The 23,399-nt window shown below is 39.8% G+C and overlaps 1 protein-coding gene across 6 annotated transcripts in view; it reads left to right on the forward strand.

The window, feature by feature from the left end:
- The window catches only part of MGAT5 (alpha-1,6-mannosylglycoprotein 6-beta-N-acetylglucosaminyltransferase), a 235,612-nt gene extending 212,352 nt beyond the window's left edge, over nucleotides 1–23,260 (forward strand). For all 6 annotated transcript variants that reach the window (XM_073305297.2, XM_073305301.2, XM_073305300.2 and 3 more), the window contains 5 exons: nucleotides 3,912–4,058; nucleotides 7,617–7,733; nucleotides 8,567–8,641; nucleotides 15,010–15,167; nucleotides 18,936–23,260. In XM_073305297.2, coding sequence (XP_073161398.1) covers nucleotides 3,912–4,058; nucleotides 7,617–7,733; nucleotides 8,567–8,641; nucleotides 15,010–15,167; nucleotides 18,936–19,134 — 696 coding nt within the window. In that variant the 3' untranslated portion in view covers nucleotides 19,135–23,260. The remainder of the gene's footprint in view (nucleotides 1–3,911; nucleotides 4,059–7,616; nucleotides 7,734–8,566; nucleotides 8,642–15,009; nucleotides 15,168–18,935) is intronic.
- Nucleotides 23,261–23,399: the final 139 nt, after the last annotated feature.

Below are 23,399 nucleotides of genomic sequence, written 5' to 3' on the forward strand. Positions count from 1 at the left end.
ATTTATGCTTCAAATTAAATTAAACTGTTTTTATCTGTAGCCTGAAATGGACTTCTTACTATAGTCACTTAGGATTTTTTTAATTCGAGTTCATTTTCCCTTGAAGTAAAAGTTTTAATGGAGAGTATCTTAGTTTGCTAAAGAGAGATAGAATCATAGAATATCAGGGTTGGAAGGGACCTCAGGAGGTCATCTAGTCCAACCCCCTGCTCAAAGCAGGACCAATCCCCAACTAAATCATCCCAGCCAGGGCTTTGTCAAGCCTGACCTTAAAAGCTTCTAAGGAAGGAGATTCCACCACCTCCCTAGGTAACACATTCCAGTGTTTCACCACCCTCCTAGTGAAAAAGTTTTTCCTAATATCCAGCCCCTAAACCTCTCCCACTGCAGCTTGAGACCATTACTCCTTGTTCTGTCGTCTGCTACCACTGAGAACAGTCTAGATCCATCCTCTTTGGAACCCCCTTTCAGGTAGTTGAAAGCAGCTATCAAATCCCCCCTCATTCTTCTCTTCCTCAGACTAAACAATCCCAGTTCCCTCAGCCTCTCCTCATAAGTCATGTTTTCCAGTCCCCAATCATTTTTGTTGCTCTCCGCTAGACGTTTTCCAATTTTTCCACATCCTTCTTGTAGTGTGGGGCCCAAAACTGGACACAGTACTCCATTTGAGGCCTCACCAATGTCAAATAGAGGGGAACGATCACATCCCTCGATCTGCTGGCAATGCCCCATCTTATACATCCCAAAATGCCATTGGCCTTCTTGGCAACAAGGGCACACTGTTGACTCATATCCAGCTTCTCATCCACTGTAACCCCGAGGTCCTTTTCTGCAGAACTGCTGCCTAGCCATTCGGTCCCTAGTCTGTAGCGGTGCTTGGGATTCTTCCGTCCTAAGTACAGGACTCTGCACTTGTCCTTGTTGAACCTCATCAGATTTCTTTTGGCCCAATCCTCTAATTTGTCTAGGGCCTTCTGTATCCTATCCCTACCCTCCAACGTATCTACCTCTCCTCCCACTTTAGCGTCACCTGCAAACTTGCTGAGGGTGCAATCCACACCATCCTCCAGATCATTAATGAAGATATTGAACAAAACCGGCCCCAGGACCGACCCTTGGGGCACTCCACTTGATACCAGCTGCCAACTAGACATGTAGCCATTGATCACTACCCGTTGAGCCCAACTATCTAGCCAGCTTTCTAGCCACCTTGTCGTCCATTCATCCAGCCCATACTTCTTTAACTTACTGGCAAGAATACTGTGGGAGACCATGTCAAAAGCTTTGCTAAAGTCAAGGAACAACACGTCCACTGCTTTCCCTTCATCCACAGAGCCAGTTATCTCATCATAGAAGGCAATTAGATTAGTCAGGCATGACTTGCCCTTGGTGAATGCATGCTGACTGTTCCTGATCACTTTCCTCTCCTCTAAGTGCTTCAGAATTGATTCCTTGAGGACCTGCTCCATGATTTTTCCAGGGACTGAGGTGAGGCTGACTGGCCTGTAGTTCCCAGGATCCTCCTCCTTCCCTTTTTTAAAGATGGGCACTACATTAGCCTTTTTCCAGTTGTCCGGGACCTCCCCCGATCGCCATGAGTTTTCAAAGATAATGGCCAATGGCTCTGCAATCACATCTGCCAACTCCTTTAGCACTCTCGGATGCAGCGCATCTGGCCCCATGGACTTGTGCTCATCCAGCTTTTCTAAATCATCCGTAACCACTTCTTTCTCCACAGAGGGCTGGTCACCTCCTCCCCATGCTGTGCTGCCCAGTGCAGCAGTCTCGGAGCTGACCTGTTCGTGAAGACAGAGGCAAAAAAAGCATTGCGTACATTAGCTTTTTCCACATCCTCTGTCACTAGGTTGCCTCCCTCATTCAGTAAGGGGCCCACACTTTCCTTGACTTTCTTCTTGTTGCTAACATACCTCAAGAAACCCTTCTTGTTCCTCTTAACATCTCTTGCTAGCTGCAACTCTAGATGTGATTTGGCCTTCCTGATTTCACTCCTGCATGCCCGAGCAATATTTTTATACTCTTCCCTGGTCATTTGTCCAGTCTTTCACTTCTTGTAGGCTTCTTTTTTGTGTTTAAGATCAGCAAGGATTTCACTGTTAAGCCAAGCTGGTCGCCTGCCATATTTACTATTCTTTCTACACATCGGGATGGTTTGTCCCTGTAACCTCAATAAGGATTCTTTAAAATACAGCCAGCTCTCCTGGACTCCTTTCCCCCTCATGTTATTCTCCCAGGGGATCCTGCCCATCAGTTCCCTGAGGGAGTCAAAGTCTGCTTTTCTGAAGTCCAGGGTCTGTATTCTGCTGCTCTCCTTTCTTCCCTGTGTCAGGGTCCTGAACTTCACCATCTCATGGTCGCTGCCTCCCAGGTTCCCATCCACTTTTGCTTCCCCTATGCATTCTTCTTGGTTTGTGAGCAGCAGCTCAAGAAGAGCTCTGCCCTTAGTTGGTTCCTCTAGCACTTGCACCAGGAAATTGTCCCCTACACTTTCCAAAAACTTCCTGGATTGTCTGTGCACCGCTGTATTGCTCTCCCAGCAGATATCGGGGTGATTGAAGTCTCCCATGAGAACCAGGGCCTGCGATCTAGTAACTTCCGTGAGTTGCCAGAAGAAAGCCTCATCCACCTCACCCCCTGATCCGGTGGTCTATAGCAGACTTCCACCATGACATCACCCTTGTTGCTCACACTTCTAAACTTAATCCAGAGACACTCAGGTTTCTCTGCAGTTTCATACTGGAGCTCTGAGCAGTCATACTGCTCTCTTAGGTACAATGCAACTCCCCCACCTTTTCTGCCCTGCCTGTCCTTCCTTGTCATGTCTTGAATGCATAATTGAATGTCATGTCATGAATGCATGAGACTTTAGATCTAGTAGGCAGTAGTTGAAACTAGCGTATGCATGGAACTATTCAACGGTGTTGTTTAGAGATTTGTGCTAGCTGTAACTCAGAACTTTTTAACCAACCCATTGTATGCTAATTTTAAATGAAAGAAAATAAAAAGACACATTATTTAATTCAATTTTCTCAGGTGTCAGGGCTGGGAAAGAGGGTGCTTCTAAATAGCTGTTGCACAAGGGTGTGAATTCTTTGTGACAAAACGTTAAATATTTTTCAGTTGGATTTCCTGTTGCCCAATAATTGTCTTTATTATAACACGTACTACATGCTGGCAGTAAGAGTAAGCACTGATACCTTTTCCCCTTCAGTTTAGAATGGTGGAATTGAATTGCTGGCTTGTCACTGCAGTGCTGTTGCTGAGTAGTGGGTCTTTAACTGAAGTTTGCTGCCATCTACTGTGTTTTTATCAGAAGGCTTGTGCAATTTGTCCTGAGTGTTTTTATATTGGCAAAAACTACTAAGCTAGTCAGAGGAAAAAAATAAAGTGGCATAGCTAGTCAGTGATGTAACTGTGGTAAAACCTGTACCTACTGGTCTACCAGAGAACTCTAGCAGTTTTGTTTGAACTGTAATCAAACCACCAAATGTCTTTTTCCCCAAAACATAACTGAAAGGGACTGTTGTTCCATCAGTTTCATGAAAAACCTTCTGTTTAAGTTAGAGTGGATTGGCATAGTTTCCTTTCCAGCCCCTTACAGGAGGATTATTGTTAGACGTGTTTTCCAGGACATTCCATTACTCTCTTTGTTTTGCAGAGAGGGAGAGAGAACAGCCAAATCCTTAGCAACATTTAGCATGAAACTTTATTTAAAAGTTCTGTCAGGAATATTACGCATTTCCTTTCAAAACTGTTATGTGGACATATTTTGTAGGCTTGTAAACTTAAAATCTTTATCATTGTTCATTTTAGCTTAACTCTGAGGTTTTATTGTCTTCTAAAGGGAAACAAAATTAATGGGTGCTAGGTGATGTATCTTTTCTATTTTGCAGTTGTTTGTTGGACTTGGATTTCCATATGAAGGGCCTGCTCCCCTAGAGGCTATTGCTAATGGATGTGCTTTTCTAAATCTAAAATTTAACCCACCAAAAAGCAGCAAAAATACAGACTTTTTTAAAGGCAAGCCTACACTCCGAGAGGTAAGCTTTACTAACACTGATGTTTCAGACATTGCAAAGTACTGGGGCTGTGATACGTCTGAGTTGATGATACTGTTTGTACTATAATGGTTCTCTGTTTGAGGATTGTACAACAACAAACATTTTATTGCAAATAACTGCTTGCTTTGTAATATTACAGTAAAAAACAGAATGTCAAACTAAGGTGCATAATTTACTGCAGACAGAGCAGTTTGTCCTTTTGCCTGATACAGCAGTGACCAGAATTGGTATAATTAGTCCTGTGTAAGACAATTATGTTATAACTAGGCACTATGATAATAAAATAATGAAACCCATGAAGTACTTCTAAGCTATAACTCTGTGTCCATGTATATCTACATTCTTCTAATTATTTTTGACAGACCATATATACAAGTTTCACTTCAAGATCTGACTTTCTATCCAGGGGAAACCTCAGTTGAGATCCCCGTGACTTCCATTAAGGGAATGAGCATCACTGAGCAATAAGTGCATTCTTGTTCAAATAAATATGAATGTTGTACTTACTATTTTTGCAGAGAAGTTTTTGTTAAGATTCTGTTTAGCCATAATAGTAACACTAGCAATGAACTGTGTGTATTTGAATGTAAAGACACTTGGAGAGCGAAACCAATTTTTGAAGAGTGAACAGGAAAAGCAAACTACAAGTCTCCAAAGCATCCAGAATATTTTGTACTCTGAAGGGAAAAGGAGAAGATCAAACAAACTGGCCTCCCATGCAAGGATTTACTGAATATTGTTGTTCATTGTGTTTTGCATTATAATTGTAGCATATCTGTGTATGGGTAAAGTTAGGCCTATAACATACTGAAAACATTTAGCATTTATCTAGTAATTTTTTTCTTGTCCTGACATTAGTTAACACACGCTATTGCTTGCAACTTTGAATTTGTTTTTGAATAAGTACTGTGTATGTTAATCAAATGGAGAATGATCTTGCATATGTAAAAGGGAATATGAAGATAAGGAACAGCTTGCATGATAGCATTGGTCTGCTTGCAAATGGTGGTTCAGCTAGATGAACTGCACATTAAACTCATGCCAATTGGTTGATGAGCGATGCATTTCTACCATTTCTCATTTTAATTAAATAACATAGGTTGCCTGTGCCAAAAAGTTTTGTGCACTGTTCTCAATCTGCTCTACAAATACAATAGATATAGTAGTCCAAATTCACCCCTTTCCTAAGTTTGACTTTATTAACAAAGAAAACAATAATAAAATAGAGGAAATGGCAATTAAAAAATAGAAGAGCTTAAGCTGTGTGAAGTTTAATCATTATATTTACATGCTTGGGGGGAAAAAAATCACATTTTGAAAAGTAATGCAAATAATAATATTTCTTAAGTGCTAACATTATGTCCATTGTCACTCAACTTATCAATAAAGGCATATTCCCTGCCCCCAGTAGCTTGTACAATCTAAAATTTAAATATATATCACTTTTAAACAGTAGTGGTAATGGTATGATACTGAAGTCAGCTGGCATATGCAAATTTCATGGAAGGATTGGGTTTTCAGGAGAAATTGAAAAGATGATGATGGGGGGAGCATGGTTCACTAGGATACAGCTGATATAGACAGAAAATGTAATCTGTGGGTGTCAAGGCTGAATCCCCACGCTGTCACTCTGAGTGCAGAAGGTGGGGGCCCACAAGGATTTTTAAAATTAATACTTGCCCCTCCAGGCTTGTATTAAACTCCCATGGTTACAGCTTTTCTCTGCCCTTGACTTGGTAAATGCTGCCACCACCCAAATGCCAAAAAAAAGAACCCTTGAAGCCAGGAAGGAACACTTAGGAATTCATCCCTCTGGGGTACCCTCAAGCCCTTTCACCTCCCCCAACCACCACCGGGGAAGAGCTGAGAAAGAAAAAAAAGGAAATTAGCTGTTGCCATCAGCTAATCAAACAGCATATACACAAACCTCTTAGGACACCAAAAATCCAATCCTTTTCTTAAAAAAGATTAAATTTTATTAAAAACAAAAAGAAAGAAAATACATCTGGAATTTAGGCTTTTGCTAGATTTTAAAAGAGCAATTCCAAAAATTAAGCACCCAAAATAGCTTTTTTGGGGGTTCAGCTTAAAAGTTACAAGCAAACAAAAGCATCTGGGATTAGCCCAGAGGAGTGCACAAGCCAATAAGAAATAAAAGAAATAACCCTAATTGCATCTTTTTAGATAGTCCCTAATTTTACTTACATATCTGAGGCTAAGATAAGTAAGTCTGAGTATGAACTGATAATCTGTAATCATACATGGTTTAAGAACTTTTGAACATGGAGGATTGGATGCCATGGGGAACAATTAATCATATATAGAGCCTTTCACTTCTAGGTCATGGTTTCAGACTGCCAAAGGCTAGTAGATGTGATGAACTGGGAAAAATGTCTTTATTTTTTTCTGAATATTATGTGTGACTCTGTTTCCCTGTTCAATTTTGTATTTCTGCCTGCCTGAATACGTGGAGTTAAATCAAATGAGGCTGTAAACAGGTTATCAAAAACCAAGCAGGAAAGGTAAAACAACGACACAGATAACATAGCATCAGGTACACAAATTGCAAAGGAATGAAGATGATGACTGGACCACCAATTGGGGGTTGGTCCAAGCGAAGATATTTTACCTTTTCCCAGGACAATGGTTATATGTGAGGGTTGTAAAATGAGTTCGATAGTCCAGTTTCCAGAGGATACATATCTGCATGGCAATAGTATCGTTGATATTGTAATAAGCACTAATTGGTAACCTTGCTAGGAGTCTGAGAATAGAAGATCCGAATCAAATGTGCACAGTAATCATCGCAAATTTCTCACGTTCGTGTGAGAGAAAAAGGGAGAAGAGAGGGTTTGGATTGAAAGGTATTGACATTTCATCTTGAAGGGATGGAAAGATTTTCAAGAGATGCCTGAGATGGGGAGAGATGCAGGAATGGATAGAGGATGGAAGGCTCTGGATAGAAAAGGAGATTTGGGAGTAGTTCGTCTAGATGTGTTTCAGAGTAACAGCCGTGTTAGTCTGTATTCGCAAAAAGAAGAGTACTTGTGGCACCTTAGAGACTAACCAATTTATTTGAGCATGAGCTTTCGTGAGCTACAGCTCACTTCATCGGATGCATCCGATGCCACAAGTACTCCTTTTTTTTTTCGTCTAGATGTGTTAGCTGATTTCAAAGAAGTAGATGGAATCACCCAGAGAGCAGAGTATAGAGAGAAAATGGGAGAGGTTGGTACATAGAGAGACGGAAGCTTCCACTGCTGTTACTTGTTGTGTGGATAAATTAGAGGTCATTGGTCCCCATACTTATCAATCCAGTGCATTTCATATATGCACCAAGTTCACCCACAAGATTTAATGGGGAAAATATAGAGCACCTAAAACAGAGGTAAAAGAGAAATTAAGTTGTTTTTATATTCCAGCTCTGTTATTGCATTATCTATGTGTATTATATCCTGAGACCCAAACCAAGTGAAGGGGGCCAGGAAAGATATTTTGACCCTTGATTTTTACCAGTATATTGATTTTCTCTTTCAGTTGACGTCTCAGCATCCCTATGCTGAGGTTTACATTGGGAAGCCTCATGTCTGGACTGTGAACATCAATGATCCTTCTGAGGTCGAGAAAGCAGTGAAAGCAATTTTGAATCAAAAGGTTAATATTTATTCTGTTCGTAATCAGTACTTGTTGTCTGAGCTACTGCTGTGCAGAGTGCCTCAAAATCTTAATTTCATTAAGAGAATTGAGTGCCACGGACTGGAAGGTTCTGTCCTTTTGGGGTCTTATGCCACACCCATCACTAGGTGATGTATATGTGGTGTCTGAGCATCGGAGTTTAGTACCAGATCCTGCAAATGCTTACACACGTGCTTAACTTTACTCACATGAATAAAACTAAGCATGTGTGTAAGCATAAAGGAGTGTAGCTTTAGCATGTGAGTCACAGAGTCCAAGTTACTAGATTTGTTATTGAGTCTTTGTAAGTTTTCTGTGCATTTAGTAAATCAGTTGCCCTATTCTTAGTTCAGTTGAACCCATTATTTAGCTATGACAGGAAAGCTATGAAGATATTTCTGCATTTACATTATGAGCTTTTAATGTAAGGATTTAACAAATCAAAAGGCAGTCTGAAAACATTTTCAAAGAGCATCTAATTATAGAATCATATTTTCCTTTGGACTATTTGAATTTGGAAATTAAACAGAATTACAAACAGGCAGCTATGAGACAGTAGAGTCTTGTGCTACATTTATCTCTGCCACTGCTCAGTAAACTCTTAATTTCCCTCATTTAACATCTCCTCAAAGACAATCACTGATTAATTTCAGAATTGCCTTTGAGGGAGCAAAAATCAGTTTAATCTGGGGGCTGCATAAAACAGTGATTTGTTAATGACTACGTTTACTACAAAAGCACACCACAGGGACGCTTGCAGTAAAATGATTCCGTAAAAATTCTAATCTAAACACACTGTACTGTTTCAACAGATTGAACCTTATTTGCCCTATGAATTTACATGTGAGGGGATGCTACAAAGGATGAATGCATTCATTGAAAAGCAGGTATGACCTTTCAATGTTGATGAAATAAACCTATTTTAAAGAATGCCTTAGTATTAAAACTGTTTGGTTTTGGAATTACTTTTTTTTTAAAAGTTTGGGTGCAAAGGTCCAACTCTGCAAATCAGGTCTCAGGACTTGTGGCTTAGCTCATAGGTCTTTGGCAGCCATTCTACTGTTATGATGGTTTGGTGTATGACAAAAAGAACCACATCAGTGTGGTCTAGTAGTTAGCAAAGGGTGCTGGGTGTCAGTACTGGGTGTCAGGCAACATTTTTTGGACAAATAGTTTATTCAGCAAAAAACACAGTTTCAGTCAAACCAAAACTATTTGAGACTTTGCCACAAATATTTTCAGTCATTCGTAAAACAGCCAGAGGAGGAAAGAGACAGAGGAAGTGCAGCTGATGCTCCCCCTTATAAACTTTAGTCCAGTGGTTAGTCAAAGCTCAGTTACCACAATACAGAAGGGTAAGAGTTAAATACTTTACCACTTCATGGACTGCTCCAGAAATACAACTGAATGCTGAGGAGTATATATATGTATTTCAGGCTGTTACTATGAGCGCAAACTGCCCAAAATCAGCTTGTGTCATTTTTACGCTAATATTTCCACTCCCATGCAATCTGCATCACTATCCGAGATCACTGGACATTTGTACTGAGTTTTTAGGAACAATTACATCAGTTTCTTATTATTTTCACAAACCTCAGCAAAATATTACTTTATCTCTGTGCACCAGCAACAAAAGCTTACACACAGTTTTTAATTTATTGTAGTTTAGAGATTTCTGGGAAAAGTGGTTCACTTTAGCATAAGTATGGATTCTCTTAATATACATAATATTGGCTAAATAATTTTGGTAGCTGCTGATGTTGGTTAGTATTCATGGGCCTTGCAGAGGAAGAGGGATTTATGGGGAATTTAAATGAAGGTGGATGCCACACTGTGGCACAGCAAGGGTGTTCCAGCCATATGATATGTTAAGGAAGAAAACATGAAGACAAGAGTGGAAGATGGAAACAGAGAAGCTTTAAGGCTCAAAGGGTGTGTCTACACAGCAAAGAAAAACCCTCATCAGGCCCGTGCCAGCCGAGCTGGTCTCGGGCTCTGGGGCAGTTTCATTACTGCATAGATTTCTGGGCTTGGAGTGGAGCCCACACCGTAGGAGCCTGCGGGGTGGGAGGGCCCCAAAGCACCGGCTGCGGTCCAAGCCTGGAAGCCTACACAGCAATGAAACAGCCCCACTGCCCGAGCCGCCTGGCACAGGCCGGCCACAGGTTTTTCTTTGCTGTGTAGACATACCAAAAAAGAGCAAGGTGGGAAACCATAAGGAACAAGAACAGGGAGGGATTGGGATGGTAGGCAGGGCCGTGTGGAGTCTCATTGGGTGAGGTTATGGGTTTTAAAATATTGATTTGGTGGGTGAGAAATTGGAGGGATCCAAAGAGGGAAAGTGATGAGATCCAAGTGGCAGATGACTTGTTAAATGTAAACGGGGGGAAGTGGCATGACCTACAGGGAAGATCTTCCTCTAGCTAGAAAGCTCTTTTCTTTGCTTTAATTTGTTTTTGGTGTGGATATTCAAAAGTGTTAGGTCTAGTTCTATAAATCTTCCTCTTTGGTTGATTCAATGTGTATCTATAACTATAATTCCTTATACCACTCTTGATCTTTATTTTCTGACCTGGATTTCCCCTTCTCCTCCCTCTCCCCCTTCCCACCCCCCCAATTATTGTTTAATTGTATATTTGTAAAATGAAGTGAGTAAGATGGGACCCAAGGACAAATGGTAGAGCAAAGTCTTTCTAAAAGCATGGTGACTGCATTAAAAAAAATGAATGTTAACCAGTCATAATTTAAAATTAAATTATGGGATACCAAAATGAGCTTGTAAATTACTCAAAAACCTTTTTTTAAAATGTAAAATTGCTCGCTCTCATGGTTATAAAATGAACTAAACCACTGAATGAGAGAGTCAATGGCAGCCATTAATAATAAACTTATTAATTTTAATACTAAATGAGTAGCTATTGTTGCAGAGAAATAATTACTGTATATTGGGGCTTTGCATATAAGAAGTCACCATAGTAATCTCAGCTAATAGGATCCATTATACCTGTGAAGCTTTCTTTTCAATTTGTGTCAAAATCATTTTTGCTCATGGTGACAGTCACATTTTATGTATAAACCATTTAGACTAACCACTTGTGTATACCATGTTGCTTTAGTTAATGGGAAAAAAGTTATGAAATCCCCAAAGCAACGATATGAAGTACCATGTTTATATGAAATCTTGGTTATCTCAATGATTCTCATATCAATAAAACGTTTTAGATTATCAGGGTTGAACTGTATGCTACATTCTGTTGATAAAGTGCATTAAAACATTTAGGATATTAAGCATGTTTCAAAGACCGGTCTCTCTGTTTTGAGATGCTGGGGTGAGAATGAGAAAAGCTAAGCAGTAACAGGTTAGGAATGCTTTATATAGACCAATATAACTACACTCCTTTTCATTACAACTGTTCATCCAGGACCTGATCCTAAGAAGCACTAGTAGCTTCTGCTCCCTTTGACTTCAGTGGGAGTATCCAGGTACTCACTCACTTTCAAGATTAAGCTCCCAGTTCCAATAGTACCTGTCCAATGAGATGTCTTATCTTTCATGGTTATAACATTCAAAGAGGTATTGTTGCCCCTTTATCAGAAAATAACACAATGCTAATGTATTGTTGTATTTACAGAACAATAGAACATACCCTTTAAGATTCCACACTAATAGACCGAAGTTCCTATGGGTATCAAAGTTAACAATGAAAAGGGGGGAATCAGAAAACACAATACAGAGTAAATGAATCATGGAAGATATTAAAAGCAGACTGTTTCCCGTTTAAGAAGAACTGGAGCAGAATGAATGGGGCAATTCTATGCCTTATGGCAATAGTTCATCATTTTAAAACCTTATGGAATTTTGATATTTTCCCCATAGACAAGGGAATTGGTTTGGTTCCTGGGATTGGCAACAAGATACAGAGCCTTTCATCACCAATTTTCTGTTGAGGATCAGGCTTATGGTGACTGAATGCTGTTACTGATACTTTTTGTGGAACTAAATGATACCTTGACTGGCTGTTTCAGCAACGTGGTGAAGGATCAGATGAATGGGTCTTCAGTTACCGAGGGTTTTCACGTGGCATAAGCATTGAAAGTAGATTTTAAAAAATCATTTAAAGACACAGTTTAAATTTTTGTTTTTAAAAAGTTATTTTAAACTAATACTTCACTGGTGTGTGATGTTGAATGTGTATGCTTCAGATTTTTATTTTCATGTATTGGTCCAGGTATTTCATTTACCCCTCTTTGTCCTGAGCATGTTCTCAGGTATCTCACCTTTCAAAGGCAGATCTTGCTACTCTCAAACATGCTTTTGCTACTTCAACACCAAGACTATTGCAGTGTGCTCTATATAAGGCTACATATTAAATCAGTTCAGAACTTCTGCAGAAGGTAGCTGCCCAGTTATAAACTGGTGAATCCTATATGAAACCTGTGGCACCCGTGCTCTGGGATCTGCCCTACTTACCTGTGGCCTTCCCAGATAAATTTAAAGTTATTAGTTTTTACCTAAGTTCTAAATGGACTGGTACCAGTCCACCGGAGAGAGCATCTCTCTCCCTCCATGAGGTGCTGATGTTGGATCCCACCTCAAGATAATAGAAAAGGGGGCCGACCCTATTGGGTTCTGTGGAGATTAGCAGGCGCAAGCCTGCCGACAGCTAAAGGACCCTCCCCCAGTCTATGGGGAGGATCCACTGAGCCCGGGAAGTCAAATAATTACGGGGGACAACAGAAAATATAACCGGGATAGGTGTGAAGGTCAAAGGGTCAAAAAAAAGGGAACCTGAAGGGGACACCGAGCAGAGAATCCCAGACAACGCCCACTGCTCCTCGAAGATGTCAAGGGAGCCAGTGGACGCCGCCCAGAGGAACTCTGCCCGGGTGCATGAACAGAGGGAGGATCAGAAATAGGACCCACAGTCACAGAGAACCCCCTCTCCCTGGTGTTGTAGAGGGCCATTTTGGCCATTGCTAGCAGGAGGTTGACGAGGGGGTCCCATGACTTTGTGAGGCCATGAATAGGGTGTGCATATATGGGAAGGTAAACATGCGCCAGGGTCTCTGGCTGGGGGCTGATGGTGGGCATTCATTATATTCACATTCAATAATATTAAAGGAACTGGCACATGAAATTGCAAGCCCAATAGCAAGGATTTTTAATGCATCTGTAAACTCAGGGGTCATACCCTATGACTGGAGAATTGCTAATATAGCTCCTATTTTTAAGAAAGGAAAAAAATTGTAAGCAAGGTCTTGGAACAAAATGTTAAAGAGAAAGTAGTTGTTAAGGACATAGGGTGAATGGTAACTGGGACAAAATACAACATGGTTTTACAAAAGGTAGGTCATGCCAGACCAACCAGATCTCCTTATTTGAGAAGATAGCTGATTTTTTTAGACAAAGCAAATGCAGTACATCTAATCTTCCTGGATTTCAGTAAGGTACTTGATACAGTTCCACTTAGGCAATTATTAATTACATTGGAGAAGAGGGGGATTAATTTGAAAATTGAAAGGTGGATAAGGAACTGGTTAAAGGGGAAACTACAATGGGTCATATTGAAAGGTGAACTGTCAGGCTGGAGGGAAGTTAATAGCGGAGTTCCTCAGGGATCGGTCCTGGGACCAATCTTATTTAACCGTTTTTATTACCGACCTTGGCACACAAAAAAAAAAAAATGGATGTGCGATAATAAAATTTGCGAATGACACAAAGTTGAGAGGTATTGCCAATATGGAGGAGAACTGGAATATCATACAAGATTATCTGGACAACTTTGTAAACCGGAGTAATAAAAATGGGATGAAATTTAATAGCGCAAAATGCAAGTCGTACATTTAGGGACTAACAACAAAAATGTCTGCTACAAAATGAAGTCTCATGAGATGGAAGTGACAGAGCAAGATAGAGATCCGGGTTTCTGGGTCGATCACAGAATTTCCCCTGGGTCAAATTGGCAGAGACCCTGGAGGGGTTTCACCTTCCTCTGCAGCATGGGGCATGGTTCACTTGCAGGTTTCAATTTGTGTAAATGGTGGGAGACTCTAACTTGAAGTCTTTTAAATCATTATTTGAGGACTTCAGTAACTCAGCCAGAAGTTAGGGGTCTATTACAGGAGTGGGTGTGTGGCCTGCAGTGTGCAGGAGGTCAGACTAGATGATCATGATGGTCCCTTCTGGCTTTGAAGTCTGTGAGTCTATAAGGGTCCCAGGAGATCAAATGCCTCCCGACTTGGAGGACTTATTTGTTTGACCCAGACTTTAAAGGGAGTTAGTGGGAAGATTGAAGAACTAGCCAATAACAGGGGGCGGTGTTTGTATTTAGAGCTGCGGTTTCTCTGAAGACGTGAGCTGACTAAAATTTACATTTGACTCCTGTCATTTTAAATAAGCTTTCCGTACTTTGCCAATTGTGTGTGAGCACTCTTTATTGTAAATGGAAATAAAATAAATAGCCAAGAGGTGCACTTAGAACAAAATCTCGATGTTCCTTTCTCTGCAGTAACCACATAGGAGAGTTCACGTTGTTCATAGTCAGTACTAGTCTGGGTGGTCATGTCACCAGTAGCTCCATTGGGAGATAGAAACAAACTCTATGAATGCTTGTTCTCGGGTCTAGAGAGAAAGCACATAACATATCAAACTCAGTCTTTTATATAAGTGTCACTGACTCTATGGCTAAGCATTTGGAAAGGAGCAAGCTGGGGCAGACATATGCACTTGGGAACTTTTTTCCATAAGGGATACATAATCCGCTTTTGGAATCATTCTCTACCAGGACTTTCTGGTGGTATCTGTGTCATTCTAACAGTAATACTTGTTTAGCACTAAATTGTTGCCACAAGATATCACTGAAGCAAAGAGGGAATCAATAATGGATTAGATATGTATAGATAAAGAGTAAATAGATTCTATGATCATATTAAATCTCATGTTTACAAATGAGACACATAAGCCATCCTGCTTCATAAGGCAACCACTAACTTAGAGATAGGAAGAAATTTCTCCTTGGAGGAAGAACAGCACTTTTTTCTGAAGCATCTGGTACTGGCTAGTGTCAAATTTTTGTTAAGAGATCCGTTGTGATAATTCTCCTTATTAAAACTCTCAATCTGTCAGCCGAATACAGGTAAGATGGTCTTGCTGCCAAAAAAAAGTTTTCTAGGCTTTTAATTACCACTGCTATTTTCTTAACCATAGAAAAGTTTTTTCAAAGACTGTGTAATACTGTATACTTTGTCACTGCAGGATTTCTGTCATGGGCAAGTGATGTGGCCACCATTAAGTGCACTGCAGGTAAAAATTACTGAACCTGGAAAATCATGTAAACAAGTTTGTCAGGAAAACCAGCTCATCTGTGAGCCATCCTTCTTCCAACACCTTAACAAAGACAAGGATCTGCTGAAGTAAGTATTGAGGAGTATGGAAATATAGTTGGGTACCTTATCTAAAGGCGGACGAGGAAATAGTGCTAATGCAGCTGTAATGTTGAGTGGTCAAGTTCTCAACTCCAGAAAAGCAGAGTTAAAATTGAAAAGATAAATCTTAAATTTGTGACTTTGTGCATATGTTGCCTTAAAATAGTCTCTTATAATATAAATGTTAATTAACAGCCATATAAATTCTAATTTAAATACAGTATGTTAAAATGAAAAGTTTAAGCCTTAAAACTGTTCTAACCATTTGAAGAAATCTTAGTATTTCTTCTTTGAGTGCTGGTCTCTGTTTGAATTCCACTCTGGGTACACAGGCGCTCCATGTGCCTGGAGCCAGAGTATTCTCACAAACAGATTCCGTTGGTCCACACACCTGTCCCTGCTCTCCTCGTGCTCTGTACTGAGGATAAAAGGAGCAGGGTGAATCGACAGCCTCTTACCGCTGTGTGGCCTGCATCAGAACTTTCAGTGTCTGGAGCTTCTTCTCTACTCACTTGATCTTCAATCTGTAAATATTTGAAAGCTTTTTCTTAGTAAATAATTTTATTGTAAATAATTTTAAAGAGGTTTTTTGATAACTTTTAGTCCCTGTAGGGTAGTTAGCTAGATTACCCCAGATCGTAGGACAGCTGTGCCCCCTTAATTCTCCAGTCTGGTGTGCACTATGCCCATTTTGCTGTGTGAGCTGCCACTCTGCACACTCAACCCAGCCTCTAGCATGCAAATCACCCACATATATAAGAGTGCTATGTCCAGCCACTCTTGAATTATATATGGGGCAACACCCACATATACCTAATCCCAGTCTTGCACCCCAGAAATGTACTGTCTTGTACCGCTCAGTTACTTACTGAGCAATACAAGCTCATAAAATCCATCATTTTAACAAAGAAAATGATCCAATAAACAATAATAACTGACTGATTTGTTAATGACTTTGCTGGGGCCTGCCTGCCTGCCTCCCTCCCTCCCTCCAATTGTTTCCACATTTTCACCTACAAATGTTTGTCTTCCTGCCTCCTTCTCCTATGTCATAGATCAGGGTGGCTCTTTTACTGTTAAAGTGTGACTCCTTACCCCCATTCTCCACCTACCAGACTGGGGCGGGGAGATCTCGGGGCTTCTGCCTTGTGGCTGGGTGGTGCTCCTGACTCTCGAACTTCTGAAGATTATTGGATGCGGCTCAGAGGGTCAGTAAGTTTGGCCACCTCTGCCATAGAGTCTCTACCCAGCTGAATCCTTCTCTCTCTATTCCTCCCCTTTCCCTTCCCTGGCTCCCCTTTCATCCCCAATTTTTTGGTGACTGCTCCCCCAGACGGTGGAAGATGGGGTGAGAAATATGTCGGCGCTCCTTCAGTGATTCACTGGTCCGTGCCGCTTACAGTAGAGGAGGCAGCAAAGAGGCAGCTGCAGTGCTCAGCTCTGCCCCCACACTCCGCAGTATACTCACAACAGGAAGCTCAGCATTTAGGAGGGAGAGCAGCAGTCTCTGTCCTGCCTGCCTGCTTTGCAGAGTGCCCTTAAATGTGAGGATGTTTGCACTACAGCAGGGATCGGCAACCTTTGGCCCGTGGCCTGCCAGGGTAAGCCCCACAGCGGGCCGGGCCGGTTTGTTTACCTGCTGTGTCCACAGGTTCGGCTGATCGCAGCTCCCACTGGCCACCGTTCGCTGCTCCAGGTCAATGGGGGCTGCGGGAAGCAGCGGCCAACATATCCCTCGGCCCGCGCCGCTTCCCGCAGCCCCCATTGGCCTGGAGCGGCAAACCGCGACCTGTGGGAGCTGCGATCGGCCAAACCTGCGGACTCTGCAGGTAAACAAACCGGCCCGGCCCACCGGGGGCTTACCCTGCCGGGCCGCATGCCAAAGGTTGCCAATTCATGCACTACAGTTAAGCCCCTGGGCTGAAGTTGCCACAGTTGCCAGATTGTAGCCATCCAGGATAGGTTTGCCACACCTCGGACACTTAGTAGGTATAGTTGAGGAGGAGTACTTTGTACCCTTCAACATTGAATTTCCTGTTTTTAGTGAGTTTATGTGCAAGACACTAAATGTTAATCCTAATTTTATCTGGGGGAGAGTGAAACATGTGGAATGATGAAATTAACACTTCTGCAATATAAAACAAATTAAAATTCCACAATACAAGAGCTGATTTGAGGCAATTGTTCATGCAATTTTAAATAAAAATGTTTATAAAGCTGTATTTAAAGGCCAACATCTGAATTATGTATTGCCAAAAACCAAATGAAAAAAACACTTATGTTAATGCTTCTGATACTTTTATAGACTAAGTAAGATGACAGTGGTTGGCTCAGGATATTGGTAATGAGACACAAAGGTTTTTATTTCTCGATCACTGGTCTGACTGAGACTTTATGGAGAGAATCTTAATTGCAGTTCTTCTATACAATTAATTCTGCAGAATGTCCCTGTTACTGTATTTATCCAGCTGAAATTGGTCTATACTGTGCTTAAATGAGGGGAAAATTGCTCCCTTACAGATCTTTGTCTGCATGGAAGATGCAATATAAAGCTAATACATCTTTAATGTAAGCAAAATGTGTCCTCAATGGAGAAGTCAAATGATGAATTAGAAGAATAGCTTTTTACAGTTCTGGATTAAACCAGAATCAGAGCGCAGAGGATTATGTTACAGGAAATAACTGTGCATGCTGACTAGCATTTGATGTCTGCAATTGCTCGTTCAGAATAATTGTCCACTGCAAATATTGCACCTTTTTGGTCCAATCTTCATTAAGAATTGAGATACTCGGCAGACAAAATTTTCCCATCTTGGGTTATAGTATTTTATCTGACAAATAGCAAAGATTTGAGAGCATTTCATAGGTAATATAGTCTGAGTAGAAGGAGGTACAGTAATGATGTACCGTGTCCAAAGAAGGCTGCAGCAAATGAGACAGATGGATTCCATACTGAGAATAAGATGGAGAATGAGAAATGGAGAACTAGAGTGGCAGCCAAAGTCAAAGAAACTCTCTAGGAAGAATGTTAGACTGAATGTCTTCCAATTCATGCCACAAGATCAAAAATGTTGTTTGATTCTCTGTTGCATTGTCATTTCCCCTCATTCTTGACTGTTTCCCAATTTAACACTCATACATTCTGCTACATGTACTGTTTACAAAAAGTTCTAAAGACTTCATGAAACAAACCAATCTCAGCTTCTCCTATCCCTGCACAATTCAGTGCAATACAAAGGTAGGGAGGCACATCACAAAACCAGTCCCATTTCTACAGGACTCTGAGGCTTGTCAGTTTAACATAGTCTGAAAGTTCTTTATTGTTTTTTAATACTTAACATTTCCAGCTTAACTTGCTGGAGGAACAGAGCCAGACTCCTAATGGGATGAAAGTATTTTATGTTGCTGCTTAGCATCATAAATATTGATCAATTTCCAGTGCCAATAGGCAGAATAAGGGTTGCTATTATTGGAAACTTGGAAAGTAAAATGACTAATATTCTGTTTATGCCCGTTGGCTGTTTCTATAACCCAGCAGTTACTATGTGATCTATATTAGCCTATTTCTGTTTGGCTGAGTGTTTACTTGAAAACTGTGTAATGTAATATCATGGTATGATTTAATTACTGCTCTAGTTCAGGTTTTTTTGAGCTTTTTATAGTAAGGCTATCGTCTTAGGAGTGAAAATTATTTACCTGAATTGCTATAAATGAATGATGGGAATGTGACTTAGACAAGTGTGTCTTGCTTTATAGGTATAACGTGGAATGCCAAACTGTTGAATCTGCAAATGATATCGTGGTCCCATCTTTTGATGAAAGCAAGAAACACTGCATTTTTCAGGGCGATCTTTTGCTGTTCAGCTGTGCGGGATCCCATCCAAACCACAAACGAATCTGCCCCTGCAGGGACTATAATAAGGGACAGGTTGCACTTTGCAAAGATTGTCTATAGCAGCAGCACCTTGCTTTAGTTTTGGGATGAACAAAGTGGTTTTGAGAGAACTACTTATACTTCCTGCACTTTTGTCCAATTGTCTGCTGCAGGCCGAGCAAATGCTGCCAAGCAGAATTCTCTGAGAAGAGGGATTCATAACGAACATCTAAATGATTTTTATTTTTTTCTAAGTGAACACTTGCAGTGGAGCTCTTTGAAATCTTCCACCTACTCAAGGAAAAGAGAAATAAAGTTCCATGCTTTGTAACAATTTGGAGATCATTGCCAAGAACAGTTTGTAGAAAATTCCCAGACCCATCAGACTTTTTTTTGTTGTTTTTTGGATGAAACAAGTGTTTTTCTATTTTTTTAACAAGTTAAAACATCCCGTCATCGTCAGCTAAGAATCTGAACGTCATTCCAGTAAAAAAAATGGGGGGAAAATGCACGTGGTGGGTGGGGGAGAGGACTACATTTATTATTGGGGCACTGTTTTGGGTGCTGCTGCAGCTTGAATGGCTATAAAATGGTGCATTTCACAAGAACTTGGAACCACAAGGTAACACAAATAACAATATATAGCTGCTTGCTCCCAGTCCTTTTTTAAATCCTCATGTACTACAAGGTATCGATGGCATCACAACTACTGTACCTGGAGCACTCTAAACAGGCAGCTCTGGGAATGTGAGGATCAGTGGCTGCCAGTGTGTGACAAATTCTGTTGTTGCTTGAGAACTGATTATGATTGTGACCTACTCTGGTGTGGAACTGCCGTGGAAAAACACGGCCATTTTAAAATGGACTTGTCATCGTCAGTTTACTGGGTCTGTTTCGAGAGTGATCCTTGGAATTTGCCCATGCTTCTGTTGTAGTCTGCCTATTCAAAGTACTGTGTGAAGCAAAAAGTATTCTGCATCATTTGAGCAATATTGTTTGATCCTCAGTTTGCTATACCTTACAGTAGTTAAAACATTACTGCAAGACGGAGAAAGGATCAACTAACTATAATTTTCTGTATCATAGGAATGTGAACAGTCTTCATAACAAGCTCTGTTTTTAAAGAGGAAGATATTTTAAAGAGCAATTATGAGAGAAGGAAAACTTCTTAGGAAAAATATTGTTGATCGCTTTTCTGGATTCTTAGTCCTTTTTTTAAATAGGCGAGCCAGGGATATATTTAAAAACTACAGTTAATTACCAAGAGTTTGAATTGGAATTCAGACTTGTTTAGAACAGTGAACCTAAATCTTTTTAAATAGTAACATGTATCTCTTTTTTTTTTTTAAAGAGTAAATTTCTATTTTTTTGCAGCACAAGGTGACATGTTTGAAAGCACTGTTCGTGGCTGGGAAAAATTACGTTAAATTAGAGGGAAATGAATTGCTTAGTCTGCAGTAGGATTTGAAAAAGACCATAGCTTGCAGGTTTAAAACTTGGGTATTTCCCAGTCATAGTTGAAAAACCTCAATTTGATTTTTTTCCCCCTTTGTGAAGATTTAACAAGCACTACCCAGTCTCTCCATTAATGAAAGTATAGGCACTTTAATATTTTTCTCTAGACTATATCAGGTTCACTTATTTTTTTATAACCATCATTCATTATCCGTGTGAGAGTATTGAAGTCTCTCATGACCTACCAAAGACCAAATAAGGGAAACACGACCGAAACAGTCAAATTATCAAGAGAAGTTAACAGAAACGTAGAAGTTCAGTTTCCAATTTGAGTGTAATTTCAAGTATGTTTCAATTCCCTAATTCAACACTCCCATTTCATTGTTAAACGATGTAACAAGTACTGCAGACTAGATAGAAATTGGTGTCTAAATGATTGAGTATCCAGAAAGCATATATGGCAGAAACCTGGGCAGCAGTGTTTATCAATAATAACTGGGATGTAATGATAGTAAAGCTTCTGTAATTGCAATAATTCTGCAAAAATAGAACATAACTGGTTACTTATTAGGCATAGTTTTGTATGAAAAGAAATTGAGCAGTTTTGGGGAGTGTCCCAGGCATTCTCTCAGTCAGAATGGATGCTGTTTGCATTGGCTTTTAATATCCAGGGAACTCTGATTCTTGGCTTTTTTTAGAATTGGAATCTGAGGTGCCTCAGCAGTTCATTTTAGGTGTTCTCCATATTCCTGTACATATGATACGAGTACAGCCAGAAGAATCCCAGGCTTTAAAGAAAATATGCGCACCAGTTTGGGCCTTATATCTGGCATTAACTTATTGGTGACAACAGAATCTGACTTTTTGTGATGCAACCTGAGTTTCTGTAATCAGAAGTGTAATAAGTTAGATGGAACATCACATCATACATTGGCAATAAAGACTTGTGCAAGCGTGCTTAAACAACCCAAAGCACCATGCCTACTGTAACATAACAATTAGAAACCATTTGCTGTTGTTTTTTTTTAAAAAGCACTAAGCTGTAAATATACACTTGCTTGTTTCTTACCATTGAATGGCTTAATACCATTTGTTTTGCCTCTAAAAACTGAGGATAGAGGATTTCTGCTAGTTTGTTGTTACTGCTATCTCTGATGCACTATATTATTCAGTAATATAGTGCTGTCAGTGCAGTCTTTACCCCAGCAGGGGGAGTTATAATCTCTATAGTATTTGTGTTTATTTCTGAGCTACTGAATTTTTTTACTGTATATTGGAGGAAGGCCAAGGGGAGAGAGAAAACCATTAAGCTCCTTCCAGTAGCAGAAATCAATGAAAAAAAATTTTGGACCTGGGGCGGGGGCGGGAATAATCAGTAGGGCTACATCCTACTCCCAATGAAAATTTTGGGAATTTTGCTGTTCCCTTCAAAAGTCCTGCCCAATATGAGACATTTTCCAAGGACTTTGTTTTGTTATGTCCAAATCTTGAAGATGCTGAGCTCTCTTTTCGAAAGGAAAAGTACTCTTATAATGTGCAGCTTCAGTTTTATTTTGAGAAAGAGAAAAGCATGTTAGATCATGGGAGATAACTTTCTGCATACGCATATTCTTTGTTTTCAAATTTCTGCTTTGCTTGCCTTGAAGACTTATTGGATAGAAAAAAACGGAAGTTGCTATCAACATTTAAATGGATAGTGATTCACTAAATCTGATACTTTGTTTTTTTTTTCCTGTGGTAATAGTCTTTAAATTTATAAGCAAGTGGGTTCTTGTAAAACAACTGAACACTCCATTCTGCAAGTAAGCACTCAGGCAGATGCATAGGGTATTATTTTAGAAATTATGAATCATTCACTAAAATTGTTGCCCATTTTTTCTAAAATGTGGACACACAGTCTTCTGTTAGACTCCATGATTAAGCTGAGTCTTTCCCCTCTTACTTAAATAATAAATGTATAGTCCACATACTGCACTTGAATGATGGCTTTGTGGAAGAATGATTGGTTATAAGATGGGATTTCATTAATGTAACTTTGTCACTGAAACTCGCACTTCCTTTTTCAGACTTCATTTTTTTGCAAGAATTAGTTTTGGATACCCTGACCAGTAATTGATGGAAATCAGGTGTGTCAAAACTGAAGTATAACAACCATATTATAAGCTCATAAACATATCTGTCATAAATCAAAACATTCTTTTGTTTTAAACTTTTGTATTTTTTGTATGTGACCTGATTTTTGAAAAATCTTATTCCTATGAGATTAGAAAACTTGAGAAAAGAATTTACATAATTTATTACGGTTAACATAAAAGGCTTGCCTTTGAAAGGTAAAGTTGGTAAATATACACTGTTTAAAAATGCCAATAAAAACCTCATTTATTTCATATATGCAAATTGATTTGCACATGTATAATTAGATACGCTTTTGGCATATTTGGCTTAGTTTTCTTTATGGTTGTGTGTCTTTTTGTTTCTCTCTTTTTGTAATTTATTAGTTACAGTTGTGTGTGTTGCTTAATGTCAGATTTAAGTTACTTCTGCAAATATTTAATGTTTATGTGCCTTTTTAGTTTTGGATGGATGTTTAGAATGTGGGCACTGTGTGAACAAGTATAATGGAACACAGATTTTAGGGTTAAAAAAAGGACTTGTTGCTATATAAATACTAAGTGTGACTTCTAAAATGTTTTTTAAATAGCAGTGGAAAGTTGTCTAGAAATATGAAGGAAAACACATAAAAGAATCACCATTGTAAATGTAAAAGAAAAGGAGTACTTGTGGCACCTTAGAGACTAACAAATTTATTAGAGCATAAGCTTTCATGAGCTATGCTCTAATAAATTTGTGAGTCTCTAAGGTGCCACAAGTACTCCTGTTCTTTTTGCGAA

Source organism: Lepidochelys kempii, chromosome 11 (genome assembly GCF_965140285.1).
Source record: "Lepidochelys kempii isolate rLepKem1 chromosome 11, rLepKem1.hap1, whole genome shotgun sequence".
Lineage (NCBI taxonomy): Eukaryota > Metazoa > Chordata > Testudines > Cheloniidae > Lepidochelys > Lepidochelys kempii.